At 46.2% G+C, this 16,025-nt stretch overlaps 1 protein-coding gene across 1 annotated transcript in view; it reads right to left on the bottom strand.

Moving 5' to 3' along the window:
- AIFM3 (apoptosis inducing factor, mitochondria associated 3) overlaps positions 1–16,025 on the bottom strand; it is a 186,289-nt gene that overhangs the window by 112,593 nt on the left and 57,671 nt on the right. The window contains exons 4-6 of the mRNA XM_025216616.1: positions 6,688–6,797; positions 6,014–6,058; positions 4,695–4,791 (exon numbers count right to left, since the gene is read on the bottom strand). Coding sequence (XP_025072401.1) covers positions 4,695–4,791; positions 6,014–6,058; positions 6,688–6,797 — 252 coding nt within the window. The remainder of the gene's footprint in view (positions 1–4,694; positions 4,792–6,013; positions 6,059–6,687; positions 6,798–16,025) is intronic.

Raw genomic sequence — 16,025 nt, 5'->3', positions numbered from 1 at the left:
AAGAGAAAAGCACTTAATTGCTCAGAGGATGAAATCAGACAGAGAGAGGTGTGTGTAATGTCTTTATGGCCTACCCTAGCAGAAGTGTCACAAATCTGGCAGTTTTAGCATCCAGGTGGGTGAGGGAAAGGGGAGGTTGGAGGTAAATAGCAGATATATAGGTGTTTTCTGAGAGGGAGAAACTCGGGTAGCTGGATTTGGAGTCTCTCTCAGCAAAACAAGGGAGGGTCTGTGAGATGTCAGAAAACCAGGTGCATGGAAGTGCTGGTTGGCAGCAAAAAGGAAGCTGGATTTATTAAGATCTTCAGGGGATAATTTGGGGGAGATGCAGGAAGAAGTTAGTTTGGGGGGGAAGATAGGAGCAATGAAAGTGGTTGGGGACAAATTTCAACAAGGGGAAATGGAGACAGTCGGGCTTTGCAGGGATGTCTAGGGGCAGGTGAGTTGGAGGACTGAGGGCAACCAGGTTTGTGGGGGTTAAGTTCAGATCAGTGATGGGAAGCATCTGGGGAAAATAGGGTGGATGAGTGATCTGGCTGAAGGGAATATGGAAGCTTAGGTTGCTGAGTCTGGGGGGTGGGTCTGGGTGGATGGAAGCAAAAGGGCAGGGGGATAGCAAGCTGCTGAGGAAAGCCTGGAAATAGTATTGCCCCCTTCTATCCTTGCTGCCCACCTCTGCGGTTGCTCCAACTATTTTTTCCCTTTCCCTGGTGATTCCATCCAAGAGATCAGCAAAAAAGGCACTTTGGCTGAAGTGGATGAGAGTCATAATAGCAACCATTTTGAAGCCCAGCTAGATGAGATATCAGGCTCGGTGATCAGCCACAGGAAGACCCCGGGTCCCACCACCAGTCACCGAGCCAGAGGAGCGCAAGGGGCCCCCCTGGCGCGCTCCCCGGCGGACCTGGAAGTGAACTGGAAGTGCTTCTGGTCCACTTCTGGGTCTGCTGCTGAGCGTGCTGGGGAGCTCCCCGCACTTCTGTGGGACGCTCCGTCAGCCCCAGTATTGCAGCATTCATGAGCTGCCTGCTACCTAGAGGTATGTAGAAAAAACATTTAAAGCTGTGTCTATGGCAGAATCTCCAAATCTTTCCAAATCTATTTGGAGGGTTCTGATTCAATTCAAAGAGATTCAAGGGTCCTCTGATTTGATTCAGATTCGGAGATTTGGCCACCAAATTGGGCCGAATCGGATCAGGGACCAAAGCTTCTCACAGTCCTAGGAAACGCCAGGGAGGAAGAAAATCTATTTAAGCTAATGAACAGTGTTGGCAGGAGGATCAGGAGCGAATTTAGGCTGGAAATTACCAGATTTCTAAACATCAAAGCAATAAGGTTCTGGCAGGGCCTCCCCATAGTAAGGGAAATAAAACTAATATGTTTTAGATGTGGTTTTGTAGTTGTTTTCTGAAAGGGAATGTATGATGTGATTGCGTGTGATAGCAGGGGACTGAACTTGATTTGAAAGGTCCCTTCCAATTCTATGTCCTCTATCCTCATGTTCCTATAAGTCTTGTAGACCTTATGTTGAGCTAGAATCCTTTTAGCTTGCATGCTAGTAAGGTTTTTAGCCAGGTTAACTTGAAGTTATGCCATGCTAGAATAAGTGAGCACATCCCCATGAGTGGGAACATGCATTCCCCAGGGAAAACTAGCAGCAGCACATATTTATGTCACTGCTAGTTGTCCCTGGGGAATGCCCCTGCATGCACACTCTGGCACATGGCAAATTGCCCTAGGTGAGGTAAGAAAGGCTGAAGCCAGCATCTGGGCTGGCCCCACCATCCTTACCTGGGGTCCAAAACAAAACAAAAACAAAACAAAACCAGGTGCCAAAAAACCCCAAACAAACAGTGCAGCGCATGCCACAGGCACATGTGCCAACAGACACAGAGGCTTAGTCCTCCAGGGAGATGCTCTCACTGCCAGCCAGGGTGTCTCTCCCCTCCTCCTCTCCTCCCACCAGGGTGTTCCTCCCAGTTCATCCAGAACATCAAGAGTCAGGAGGAGCAGAGAAACGCCAGTTTCTCCAAAGTGATGCCCTGAAGGAAAGTGCAGGGGCTTGCACAGCAGTAAAAAGTAGCAGCAAAAATTTGTGCCACTACATCTTTTGCCACTGCACACCTCTACACATGGAGATGCACCCTAGGGCACATCCTGATGATTGTGCATGTTTTCCATGGGCCAAATAGCAGTGACATTCATATCATTGCTATTTGTCCTCAGGCATGCTCCTGCACGCGCACTCTGTCGCATGGCAAAGTAACTTAGGTGGGTCACATGTGCTGGCCCCAGCAGGCTTACTTGGAGTCCAGGGGGTCTCCCACGGCAGCAGTGATGCTGAACCAGCTGCTTGGAGCCTGGCTGGCAGCCAAAGCATGGCTCTGGCTGCTGGCCAGGCTCTGGTTTCTGGTGGCTCAAGCTGCTGTCATATGTGCCATGCTGCTTTTTTTAGAAGTGGTTTTTTTTGACGATGGGATCTCCCCGTGTCAAAGAAAAATGCTGTGCTGCCAATTAGCAGTGTAGTGAATGGGTACACATGCACCGCATATGGTTTGCTGCACCTTAAAACCCAGCTGAGACACCACAAACTGCACATACATGCTCATTGCGATGTGCCTTAGGAGTCAATAGTCTGAGCCATTTGTTCCCCAACATTCAAAGTTAGAGAATATCATTACTATGGAACTGGAATTCCCAGATGAGTCCATGCTAAGATTGGCTCCAAAATTCTACAATCTTCTCTAATCCTGATCCAGCCTTATATCTTTCCTTAATGCAGAGGCTTAGGATTCTTGATATGGAGGATTAAGAAGAGGATTCTGTCTGTGGATGAAGGGGGGCAGAATGGTGGGTCCCTCCATTTATATGAACACTAGAGAAGCTCTCTTAGACGCATACATTCTTAGATTCATATGAATCGATGACTGTTATATTAGCCATCTTTAGGGACTCTCTGGGTGCATCTACACGTTCTTTATTTAGTACTAATGTGAGGTACTAAGTAAAGACACATTAAGCTGCCCTAATGTGCAGTAGTGCAAGTTTACACTTTTTAGGTGATGCTTAGTGTGCAGTAGCCTATTTTACTGTGTATTAGCATAATAGCACTTTTTTACATGACACTTTAATGCACAGTAAAATAGACTACTACACATTAAAGAGCAAGTGTAGATGTGCCAGCTTACTTCTATAGGTGTCTTATAAGCCATCATGTACAACCTCAGTTAGCTGCGTTCTCCTTGAGGGTGGGAAGAGTTGTTTAGCAACAGCATTTCTGGCTCATCCCTGAATACTCCCAGATTGTTAGTTTGAACTGTACACCTATTTCTCGAAGGTGTGTGTGCGTCTGGGACAAAGAAGCCCAGACAAAAAGAAAGCTGATAGAATTTCCTGTTCTGTAAAGTTGTGCGCCAATCATATATAATGGGGAAAATGAAAAGCATCAGTGCAAATAAACTGGGCTTCTTGTTCTAACCCTTCTTATGTTTTGTTCCTCTTAAACCCTTGTCTGACAAGGGAAATAGTAGAAAATATTCATATTTGTCACAGTCAACATTTCACCTTCAGCAGTGTTATTTATTGTGTATTGGGAGTTTTAGTGTTGAGAGGCTATTTTAAGAGTTAAGCTGTTTAAGCCTGCTCAGAGCAGGAAGGAGAGTGTAGCAGTCAGCAGCTCATTTATCCAAGATCACCCATGGAGTTGTACTGGTGACAGAGCAATGAAAGGAGCTTTGCAAAAATTCCAACAGTAGACAAGGCCTTAATTCAAACATAACACAAACACCTGAGAGTGGACTTAGAGAAGGACAAGCCAGTTGATTTGCTTCTAAAGATGAGGCTTTTATGTAGACTGGGGCCACGTTTACGCGAGACAGTGACTGTGCAGTCATTATTGAGGAGTAATTTCGTACTTGTATAAACAAGTACTAAAGTACTAAATGACTGCGCAGCAACTGGAGTTATTGCACAGTTGCATCGAGGAATGGCATTTTTGTGACACTGACTGCACAGTAGCTTGTGACTACTGTGCAATAGCATCACGTCATGCTTCCTGCTATGCGATGCTACAGTGTAGTAGTCATGGGCTACTGCGCAGTCACCATCTCATGTAGATGCGGCCCTTCTATTGTGAAGATAATATAAGGAGACTCTAGTTGGAGTGTAGAAAGGCAGAGAGACATCAACAGCACATAGTTAAATAGGTCAGGAGAAAAGGACTATTCAGAGTGGGGAAAAAATGGTGCTTCGAATATATGAAGTGCTTGAGTCAGGAGTTACTTACAGACTAAAGGGCCTGCATTATTCTAGAGCAGAATACAGACTGGGAACAGGACAAGCCTACTCTATCAGGAAGCCATGCCTTGGGAAACTGGAAGAGGAATGGTGGTTACATGCACACGCACTTTTGGGGAGGTTAGGAATGGGTATCAATAATGTCCAGTAGTGAGCATCTATAAATGGGAAATATGAGGCCATTGCATAGAATTTCCTAGGGTCATCAAAGGCCATAAGGACCTTTTAAGGTCAGGTAGTCTGGAACAGATCAGGCTAGCATTGCAGGGGATGTACATACAGATCTCCAGCTTAGTTGAAAATGTGTAGGCCTGTACACATTGTATGTTGGAGAATGTGTATTGGGTAAGCAATTTAAGATATTCACACAGCCTGGTTTAGCCAAGACATCTTGATACCTGCTCCAATGATCAGGATATTAGTACTGCTGATGTTGTAGTTGCTAAGCGAGATACACTTGGCCATCACCTTTGTCCTTCTTTGTGTCTGAAGAGCCTGCATGACAATGAATGAGATCACTGTTATTAACAGTTCAAAACTTCCCCTGTGAAGTTCATAAGAACAGGTACAAGTAAGGAATAAAGTAGCTTGGATGAAACAACAAAAATGTCTTGACCACTGATTAATTAATTTAACGGTGCCATGGGATCAGATCCCTGATCCCAATAATCATATGTCCTGTCATGCCACATATGCATGGTATGACAGGTGATTCTGGGAATCAAATATCAGATCCCAACTGCACTCTTTCAATTTTCCAGTGCATATAGAGCCCAGAAGTGCAATTCTGGGCTTTATCTGCGCTGGCAAGCTGAAAGCCACACATAGTGCAGTTCTGCAAAGCTATGTGCTAGTAGCACCATGTGTTGGGCACGGGGAGTGTGGCAAGTACAAAGCTGTGCACCTGGGATTCCTGCATGGGACAGGTTTTCTGCTCATTAAGTGCAAAGCCACATGTCAGCAGCCCTGCATGCAGCTACTAGAATAAATCTCTACAAATGCCAGGCAGCAGGGCAGTTGATGGGCTCCCCCATTTAGCACATTCAAAGCCGTACACCTGGAAGACCTGCATGAACATGTTAATCATGCCATAAATATCATGTTTCCCAAGGCCCCTTGTTTCCTGAAAAGGATTCCATCCCCACACCCAATTCTCACCAACCAATTCACTCAAGCCCTATTAAAAAAAAAAAAAATCTACCATTTGTCAAAATTCCTCTAAACCAGAAATCTTAGATATTAAACAAAGCAGAAGCAACAGCAAAATGTACTGTCCTTTAGCCCTAAAATCATATATCATTTCACAGCAAAGCAGCTCCATATGACTGAAAATAAAAAGAATCAGGATTTACCCAGTTACAAATAATGTCACTGGAGTTATTCTGAATTTACAGGAGTATAAATACTATCAGAATATGGTCTTTAACAGATATTATGTACACACATGAGCTGTACCTCAAAGCAAACCTACAGCATGCATAGCTTTGTCCATTAGAAGCCAAGAGATATCATCTGTCAACCTCTATGCACCCCACTGCAGCCACGCAGACTAGAATGGAGGGTTCTGTGCAAGAGATTGGCTTTTTTTGTGTTTGGCCTTTACCTCGCCCAGAGGGCCAAACAGACCCACTGCCACCACTTCTTAGAATGCAGTCCTAGGGCTCCCTGCCAGCCCAGACCCTGTATTTGCAATGCTATTACAACCTCTTCCCCTCACCTGTTTGCTTGCTCGGATGTACACTTTCTCTTTCTCAATTTTCACCTGGGGATGAGAAAACAGCAGTAGTTTGCAAGACAGTGAGTACTTCTGACTCTAAAGTGAGTATTTATTTAACCTATTCTAAAAATGACTGAATGAAACGCATGTCAGAGTATAACATGTTCTCATCGCCCAGTTATATTGCATAGTCTGCACAGTTGCTGTGAGACCTGGGAAAACTGCCTACAGAGTTCTGGACTGCCTCTGGTTATTAGTATCATCTGAATGAACAACACTCTTTAACACAGGGCCATCTTGCTGTTTATCTGGATTCTTAGCCCACACCTGTAACTGGTTTCTCAGAGCTACTGCAGCCTGAGGCAGCTTTCTCCCCTTCTTCCATGTCTACCCAAGTCTCTTCTCTAGCAAGAACTTCTGTGTAAAAAACTCTCCCCATTTGTGTTCTTGCATCCTACTTTCCCTCTGCCTGACCCAAGAATCTCACTTGCACAGCAATTGGTTGGCTCCTGCAGACTCAGGCTGGGGGCAGTGGGACTCATGGAAATCAGGTGGAAAAAGCAGGGAGTTAATCACATGGACTCACAACTTTTTCATATTTTCACAGGACCTCCCCCACTTTGGCTTCCTTACCCTGATGATCATTCCCTTCTATGTGGGCCAGAATATGGTACCTGGAATTTGGGTAAGCTGTCCAAGCCAGGAAAGTCTTCTATATCACCAGTGCCAATGTTGAAACAAGCACCGTGCCAGGGACAGCGCACTCTTCCTTTAGACAGAACCCCTAAAAAAACAAACAAACCATGTCATAACTATCCATACTTCCTCAAATTGTCTTTCCTGGCAAACCCACCAATATCTTCTTGCAACAATATATTGGCAGGATTTCCAATGGCCACTGGTGAGGGGTATGCCTTTTCATGCTAGTTCAATAACAATACAGTGCAAAAGCATGTTGAGATTAATTCATACATTTTTAAGTTAGAAAGGACCACTATGATCATCTAGTAGTTAGAGACTGTCATCCACTTAATCCTAAAGTGGAGAAGATTATTCTTCCCTACTACAGAAAATTTAGAAATGTCAAGTTCTTTGTGCATAGCTCTGTAGGGCTCTGCTGTGTTGTCTTCTCCATGAACGACTCATGCCCCCAGCGGCTGGGGAGGCATGGCGGCGGCGGGAGCCCAGAGGGAGCTTGGCACACTTCTGCAGATGCTGCCAGCGCTGTCAGCAGTGGAGAGGGGTGGCGAGAACAGACCAAGGATTGTTGACCACCCACAGCTGCCGCCGGCAGCATCAGAGGCGGCCAACAGGGACTGCGGACCGCCTGCAGATGCCACCGGTGGGGTGGCAAGCGGCGACTGCCCACACGCACCGCCGACAATGTTGGCAGCGCCTTTTTGTAGGGGGTGCACTGCCACACTCAGGGGGTGGACGTGCACCCCCTAAGCATTGCCCCTGGTCTTCTCTTATCTAGAAGCCTGAGATTTATCCCTCTGGACTCATATGAAAATTGGTCTTTTGTTTCTATACACCAGGCTGTCAGTTCTGCCTTGGCTACCTTATAGGAGCCTATTTTATGTTCCCCAAGGGACTGAAGTAGCTATCAACTCCTAACAGTCTATATAGAAACCTTTACCCCTAACATGGGTGCTGTACCAAGTACAGCTCAAATGCATCTAAGTAGTGGGTCCCACAATTTAAAATCAAGTGCACCTTGTCACACTTCCCAAATGACTTGCATCTCAGGCCCCTCCTAATGTCTCTGAGCACACCCATGTGCATCTCAGGCCCCTCCTAATGTCTTTAAGCACATCCATGTTCATCTCAGCAGGTCTGTTTTTCAGTAGCTGGCTTCCACTCTCTCTGATAGTACAGCTACTCTTTGCTTAACGTCATAATTACTTTCTTGAAAAATGTGACGTTAAGCAAAACAATGTTAAGCGAATCCAATTACATCACAGTAGTTACGTACTAGCAGGCAGCAGCCAAACAACGTTATAACCAAACATTGCACGACTTTAAACGAGTGTGTTCTCTACTCGTAGAGATCAGCAACATAATAAACAAAACATTAACTGGGACAACCGTTAAGTGAGGAGTATCTGTAATAACAACGGTTACTGTACTTACTAGAAAACCACCTCGAAGTAAACTGTCACTTAGAGTTAGCATTTTAGAAAGAACTGATTTTAAAACAATAAACAGTACACATACATTCCTGGCTCTTGTAAGGCTTATCATTCCCGGTATGTGGGAAAGATCTAACTTCTCCATGGTGTCCTGTAAGAAGGCAGTCTGGGCCTTTAAGAGGAAGCAGAGAGCCCTATTGTAGAAGCCTAGCTGTGGTCATGTAGCTAATGAGGGAGTGTCCCACTAGCAGTTAGGCAGGCAAGGTTCTTTGAGTAGATGAGACATCTTTTATTAGACCGAGTAGTTGGAAAAAAGTTCTTAGCAAGCTTTTAAGTGCAGTCACCCTTCTTCAGGGGTGACTGTGCCCAAAAACTTATTAAGAACTTTTTTTCCAGCTAATCAATTGGTCTAATAAAATATATATAGTTTTAGCCACTCTCAGGGTCAGGGCCCCTGGCCCTGGTTGTAACTCCTTGTGGTCACTGACCCCTTGGCCCCTGGTTCTCACCCTTCTCAGACACTGGTTCTGCCCTTCTCAGGGTTCGGGCCCTCGGCCCCGACTCAGCTGCAATCAGGTACTGAGTCTGCTTCAGCTCTCACTGGCCCCCTGCCTCCTGTCTTCACCCTTTCTGGGTGATGGCCCCTTGGCCCCTGTCTCTATCCTTCTATGGCACTGGGCCTTCTCTGGCTCTGCTCCACCCTTCTTGGGGCTTTGGACCCTCTGGTCCCAGTCTGCACCTTGAGCCTGACCCCTGGCAGGTGCTCACATGCCTCCTAGGTATTAATGGGACCTCTGAAGCTTCCCCTCACAGTCCCACCCAAACCACTGGTGAACTATAACAAAAGAAATAATCCCTGTGGATATAACACTAACCTGCTCTGGGTCCAAACACAAACAACAGTTACCAGTTTGTAGCACCGGGCTTCTCCTTATCCTGGGTCACATTCCTCTGCAAAGCCACAGCATTCTGTTCTTCTCCCCCAAGGTAACACTGGTTCTAGCCAGGAGCTCTCCTGTACCCTCCTGCTCTGGAGCTCCTTTCACTACAGCCTCCAGGGCCAGATTACCTGCTCCGTCTCAGACCCTGGGTTCATATAGCTGGAAGCCATGCCCCATTTGGTCGTGGGGCTCCCTGAGCTTCCTCAGGTGTTTCCTGAGTAGGCTTGCTGACTAGCCTCCCTTGCAGCTTGCTGATAATGATTTCACTGTTGAAGCAGGGCCCATGCTTCCCAAGCACAGTTCTGCTCTGCTGAATTATTGCAGAGCAACTAGCTCTGCGATAGCCAGCCAGGGGGAGTGGGAGAGGCTAGGAGTGCCTATTTTCCTTGTAACCAGTTCTCTTTTCTCCTTAAGTAACAGGAGCCTTCTAGCTGTCCATTACAGGGGGTGTGATGCAGTATGTTGAGTAGCTATCCCACACACCCACCTACCCACTGTGATGAGCCACTGCTACCACACTGCACCAGGAAAGTTGGGGGTAGCTGTCTCATGCCAATCCCCCCCCATGGCTGGCACAGATTCACCTCCTAGTGATACCACAGTGCCAGGACTGCACAGATGCAGTGCCAACAGGAAGCCAGGTAGGGAAGGGAATGGATGCAGGGGGAGGAGTGGGACAGAGGAGTCTGCACGTTATGTGGCCCAGCCTGGACCTGGCTGTGGCAGAGCAGAGTGGCAAAGTGAAGCCCTCCCTCCTCAGGCTCCTGGCAATGGCTGGAAGGCTGGATAGGATCAACTGGCAGGCCAGATATGTCCCACAGGCCATATTTTGGCCTCCCCCTGCCTTGTCACCCCTCCCCCACTACCTGCAGTAGTGGGGAGGGATGAATTTAAGATGATCCTCCAATAATTAGAGTCCATACATGTATCATTTTGGAACCAAGAGTTCTAGTTTTTTGTATGTCTTTGTGTCTCAGACCAACACGGCTACCAAGTACACCCCTGACAAATTATAATACATTTATAAATTTTTCATGTGTAGAATCTAATTTGGGAGAGTTGTCTTACATTCAGGGTCTTGTATTCAGGTAAATATATCATCTCAGTAGTCTTAAATGAATGCTGGGGCAAAATTACAGTGATTAAGATGTCTTGCTACAGAAAACATGAGTATGAAGCATGCTTCAGATCCATAGCTAAGCCTGCTCCCAGTCGACTCAGCTGTAAATGTAGGGAAGTCGAGAGTTGCCAGACATGACATTAAGCATATCTCTCCCCTCTAGACTGGAAGAAGGGGGCAGTGGGAATCATGAAGATTAGGTAACGGAGATCATGAAGATCACACCCCCCACTTACATCCCATAGGCTCTGAAAAGTGTCATGGTTTATCCACGTGAACCCAGAATAATGTTTGGTTTGGGTGGAACTTTGATTTTTGATTCAGAGACTGTTACATATAAATTGAAGATCCCTCACAGGCCCAATCTGTTAGCGCCTCAAAGAAATGGCTTTCACCTGGTATGGAAGAATGACTGTCACTGATCCAGAGTGCTGGACATGAGGCTGCACCAGATTTTTCCCTCAATTGCACCTCTGCTTATTAGAATAAAACTTGAATTATCTTGACTTCTCTTTTTCATACAAAGGGAAAGATGATAGGAAATACAGGGCAGACTACTTGTGCCTCAAGCAGCTGGAAACCACTCTCTTTCTGTGGAGCAGTTTCTTACTTCCTGTCAGGGTTTCTGTACTTCAGAAACCACCACATTACAAGCCATCACATTACAAGTGAAAAACACCCAGGCCATTGCACAGAGAGAATCAGACAAGGAGGCAGACATAGGAAATGCAGCAGATTGGGCAGAGAATCTAGAGCTAAAGACCTCAAACTGACAGGCATAAAAGTAGGCGTTGCCTGATCATTGGAAAAACTCTGGAGAGGGGAAAACATGGGAAACAAATACAAAAATGTCTGGCCCTGGGTTGCAAGGTTGTCCATATACATGATGGAGCTAGACCATTCTCAGCAGTGACAGATGACAGAACCAGGAGTAATGGTCTCAAGTTGTAGCAAGGGAGGTTTAAGTTGGATATTAGGAAAAACTTTCACATTAGGAGGCTGTTGAAGCACTGGAACAAGTTACCTAGAGAGGTGGTGGAATCTTCATCCTTGGAGGTTTTTAAGGCCCAGCTCGACAAAACCCTGGCTGGAATGATCTAACTGCGTGCTGGTCCTGCTTTGAGCAGGGGGTTGGACTAGTTGACCTCCTGAGGCACCTTCCAACCCTAATCTTCTATGATTAGAGGATGTAACGTCTTTGGTATGTAGACACAAAGAGAGTAAAAGCCCTTCCTTAGTAAAGCAGGGAAAAGAGAAGAAGGAAAGCTTTGTTTATCAGCAATTTTTCAGGGGAGGCATCCCTGAAAAAAGGATTCATAAGGAATGCAGCCTAGGGTGGGATTGTCTAGAGCAGGGGCAGGCAATTATTTTGGGCAGAGGGCTGCTTACTGAGTTTTGGCAAGCCATCAAGGGCTGCATGACAGGCAGCCAGGGGCCGATAAATATTAATTTTCTAAATTTTTTAGGGGCCGCACGGGCCAGGTAGAATGGCCTGGTGGGCCACATTTTGCCCACCCCTGGTCTAGAGCAGTCAGTGATTCTCAAGCAGGGCACTGCCAGCTCTTTAGAAGGGTGCCATGAGGTGTGAGGAGATAAGCAGAGGCTCAGGTTTGTTCCTGCCTGGCACTCCCCTACCCCCACTGCCTGGTGCATCTGGCATTGTAGTACATAAATTAGTTTTTGAAATGGGGTGCCTCTAAATTCACAAGAGTTATAGAAGGGTTCCTTGAGTCTAAAAAGGTTGAGAACCATAGGTCTAGAGAAGTGGTCAGCAACCTTTTAAGGCTGCAGGCTGGACTGACTCAGTTCAGCTCAGAGGCGGACAGGCTGGCCCGCCCCCAGCCACTACCAGAGCTTTTCCCTGAGATGGCAGGGGGAGAGCATTCATTTGTGCTTTTTCCCATGGCAGCACGAGGAGAGTAAATGCTGCAGAAGCCCCCCCCCCACTGCCAAATGCTGCTGAAGCCCCCTGTCTGTGGGTTAGAACAGACCAAGCCTGCAGGCCATAGGTGGCTGACCTCTGGTCTAAAACAAGCTTCCCTATTGTGTCTAGGAGCCATGAGTTTGAAGCAATTCTGCATCTGCCATGAGAAAAAAAGAGCAAAGATAGGCAGGGAAAGTGTCTTTAAATGAAATCAGACTAAGGCTCTTGAAAAAACAATCCAGTTCTGGAATTTCTCTCTAGGTGTTGCAGGAGGTGAACTCTTTAAAGGCTGAATGTCAACTGTGGCAGAAAAAAACTGCTTTTTGTTTAGAGGATGTGGCAGTTTCTGAATAGGCCTCTGACTTGAGTACTGTCAAAAATTCTCTGTCTTTAGGAGAAGGTGGGCACATTTACACATGCAGTTAAATGCACCTGAATTTTCTGCACAGAAAATTCAGGCACATTTAACTGCAGTCCTGCACACAGTTGAACACATGCCCGTGGGGAGCAAATTTGCTCCTGACAGAAGCAGTTCAGTCCAGGACCTTCCTGGATTTTGGGAAGCCCTTAGTTCCTAAATAAATGACCATGTCTCTGCTTGTTACTGAAATATGAATAGAGCATGTTTTAAGTGCTGACTTTTGCCATCTCCCCCAGTGGCCTTGGGATGCCCCCTCTGTCTGCTCTTTTTTCTACAGATGTAACTGTTTCTCTTGGTTCAATATGTTGAACTGTCTTGAAAACTGCTTACCTTGAAAATCCTGTAACAGTTGCTTTTTATGTAAGTTATGGTGAATAAATCATTAAAAGTTACTTACATAAATGACAAATCTCTCTCCTTTTCTTTTGTCTCTGCTATCATCAATTGCAATTCTTTTTGAAACAGGAGGGAAGGTCCTTTAACCAGTACTGGGAAACCCAAGGAATCCCCAAGTGGCAACAGCATGGCATGGGCGGGGGCAGGGATAGAATAAGATTCCTTGGGGCTCAGTGTCAGGAGGAGCTGTTATGCCAATGCAAGAACTGCCTGGGGGAACCCTGGGGACACCCTGAAACCAGAACCCAAGCAGGGATGACAAATGAGGCATCAAACCACTGGGGTGTACCCCCGTTGGCAGTGCTGAGGGGTGGCAAAGCATGCAGGGGCAATTTGCCAAGCAGCTAACATTGTAGGGACACCATGGGACACCCTACATTGGTGAGAGAGAAAGATTGGCTAGCGCTGAGAGAGAAAAGCCTGTTTTTGTGCTTTCAAACGGGCACTTGGCAAAAGGTTGGTGGTCAAGAAGTTGGGTCTTTTTTGCCTTTCAAGTGTTGGCAAGGGTTTGCTGGCTTGCCATGGCTGCGTGCACCCATAGGTGAGCTAAGCTGAGCTTTCCATGTACTGGGGACTGTGGGGGTGGCCAGGGGAGCCCCAAGGTCCGAGGAGGCAAGATGACCCTGGTGTGGGGTCCTGGGAAAAGGAAGCCCCAGCCAGCAACACGGGGAAGATGAACAAGGCAAGGAGGGAAGACCCTCAGTTGCTAGAGAGGCTACAGGTTTGCGGACCCCGATGACACCTGTGGGAGCACAGAATCTCAGGCTGGGTGGGAGAACCAGGGAGGAACCCCTTAATAGGCATCATGAGCATGGGTGTTACTGAGGGTGACAGCCACCTTGAGACAGTCTCACAAAGTATTCCTTGGACTTTTTGTGCCTTTTGCTCAGAGCATTTCTCACCTCAAAGGACTTTAATGAATGGTCACTGATCACCGGCCATTATCCCTTTAGAAAGACAAGGCAGGACACCCTACATAAATTAGCATAAAGTCCGCATAATACCACCATGCCACACAAGAACCGAACACCTACCCATCCACCCACAGAACTACCCACCCACACCATGGCTTCCAACACAGGAGAAGCTCAAGGTGGACAGTTTAGCCAAACTGCCCCCAAACACCTAATTCACCTTGTGAACAGAATACATTCACCACTGCCTCTGTCATGGTCACCCACTCCTACACCTGTAGTCATTCAAAGAATAGTAGTGCTGATGCCACCCACAGTGGTTATAGGTAATAGCCCCACAGTGTACATGGTCCTTCCCCACTTTGCCAGCACTGCACCAGTCTGAATCCTCCAACTACCAGCCGCTGTTTCAGGTCTAATACCAAGAGGCAGAGTGCTGGACATTGGTAAGTTTCCCAGTTGCGGGTATTTTTCAAGTCTTAAAACCCACTGATTTTTGGTTAAGATTTCAGACTCAGCTAAGTGCTGAATGTCATTTCCCAGCTAATTGCTGAATGTTATTTCCCCCTCACAGCTGTTCCTCACCCATCAATGTGTGGTACAGAGACACAGACTACAGAACAATACTATCAATCAGGACAGTGATTGATCAGGTATTTTATATTAAAGCATTGTGGAAATCTCAATTATGCCATAACCTAGGGTGAAAAAGAAAACAAAATTTGTTTCTTCCTTTCTTTCACAGAAAGCAGCACACTACTACTGAGGTGGCATTGTCATGATTTGCACTTTATTTTTCAAAGAAGTGAAGAATGATGATATCAAGTTATTGGATGTGGGACTATTTTGGGAGGATGACCATTGTTGTTTGTTTGTTGTAACATAAATTCTGCAAATAAAAAAGTTTTGGTACTGTACAGTTGAGTGCACTCTGCAAATCAGAACACCCTTGGGTACTGGTGTGATGGTGCAGTGCAAGAGGACTGTAAGAGGTGCAGGCAGGTGAGGGCGATGTGGGCCACAGGGGTTGCATAAGTGTGTGGGCCAGCTGGGGTTGGGTGCACCTGTAGGGGTGCCTAGCTTCATCACAAACATGGAGAACACAATGGACAATAGAGCAAAGACAACTGTTTTCCCACAAAATAATTTAATTACAGGAAATTTAATTAAGAAAAAAATCGGTGTTCAGGGTCTTGTGATGCACTCAGCTCTGGGATGTAACAGCCACATATAACAGCCCCAAGCCCCGCAGAGAGCACCAGTGGGGTGGGGCCCTGACTCTCCTCTCTCCATAGTGTCATGGCACAAGTACATGCAGGGCTGGTGGCGGGCTGGGTTGAGACAGTTCTGTAATTGGAACTGCAGATAATTTAGAAGAAATATTTCCAATTACTGCATGCCTAGAAGCAGGGTGGTGGGTGAGGGTCTTCTTTCCTGCTGGGACCTTGGTGGCCCCCTGGCCACCCCCTCAAGTCTCCCCAGTGTTGTGTGCTTCCTCTAATAGTGCCCTGAAGTAGTGATCTGTGAATGTGTGCACTTTACAGAGCAGTAATTGCAAGTGCAGAAAATTTAGAAACAATATTTCCATTTATCACGTGCCTAGAAGTGGGGTGGGGGAAAAGACCTAGACATATCTAGAAATAGATATGTGGCTGGGAAAGTGGAGATCAGGAAGACCTACAGCACTGGGGAAATGGCTCCATAAAAAAGAGAGAACACAGTAGACTGTAATAATGTTTCACTGATGGGGTGAATGTAAATAGGCCACTCATTTACATGATCTGAGGATATGGCATATGGCAGTGTGAATATAGTGCCTGTAAGAGAAGCAGAACTGGAAGTCAGCACAGTAGAATACAATAACAATTATACTGTACTGTACATTACAATTTACTAACAGGAAAAGGTTTCAGTCCAACAAAAAATAGTTGTAATTAACCCGATTCTTCAAGCAGGAGATGAACTGCCCAACACACAATAAGAAACATTTTGATCCTTTCCACCTGGTGTGCAATAGCCACATTACAACAGAAATTACATGGATTTCTCAGTGAACCCAGGTGGCATCTGGTGGACAAGTCATGTCAGGACTGGAAAATGGCAATTTTAGCTGTGTGTGCGAATACACGTCACAAAACTATCACAATAGAAATAATCCTGCTGA

This window comes from Alligator sinensis, unplaced genomic scaffold (assembly GCF_000455745.1).
Source record: "Alligator sinensis unplaced genomic scaffold, ASM45574v1 scaffold295_1, whole genome shotgun sequence".
In the NCBI taxonomy this organism is placed as follows: domain Eukaryota; kingdom Metazoa; phylum Chordata; order Crocodylia; family Alligatoridae; genus Alligator; species Alligator sinensis.
The sequence above is the reverse complement of the archived record's forward strand: the minus strand, read 5'-3'. Positions and strand labels throughout refer to the sequence as shown.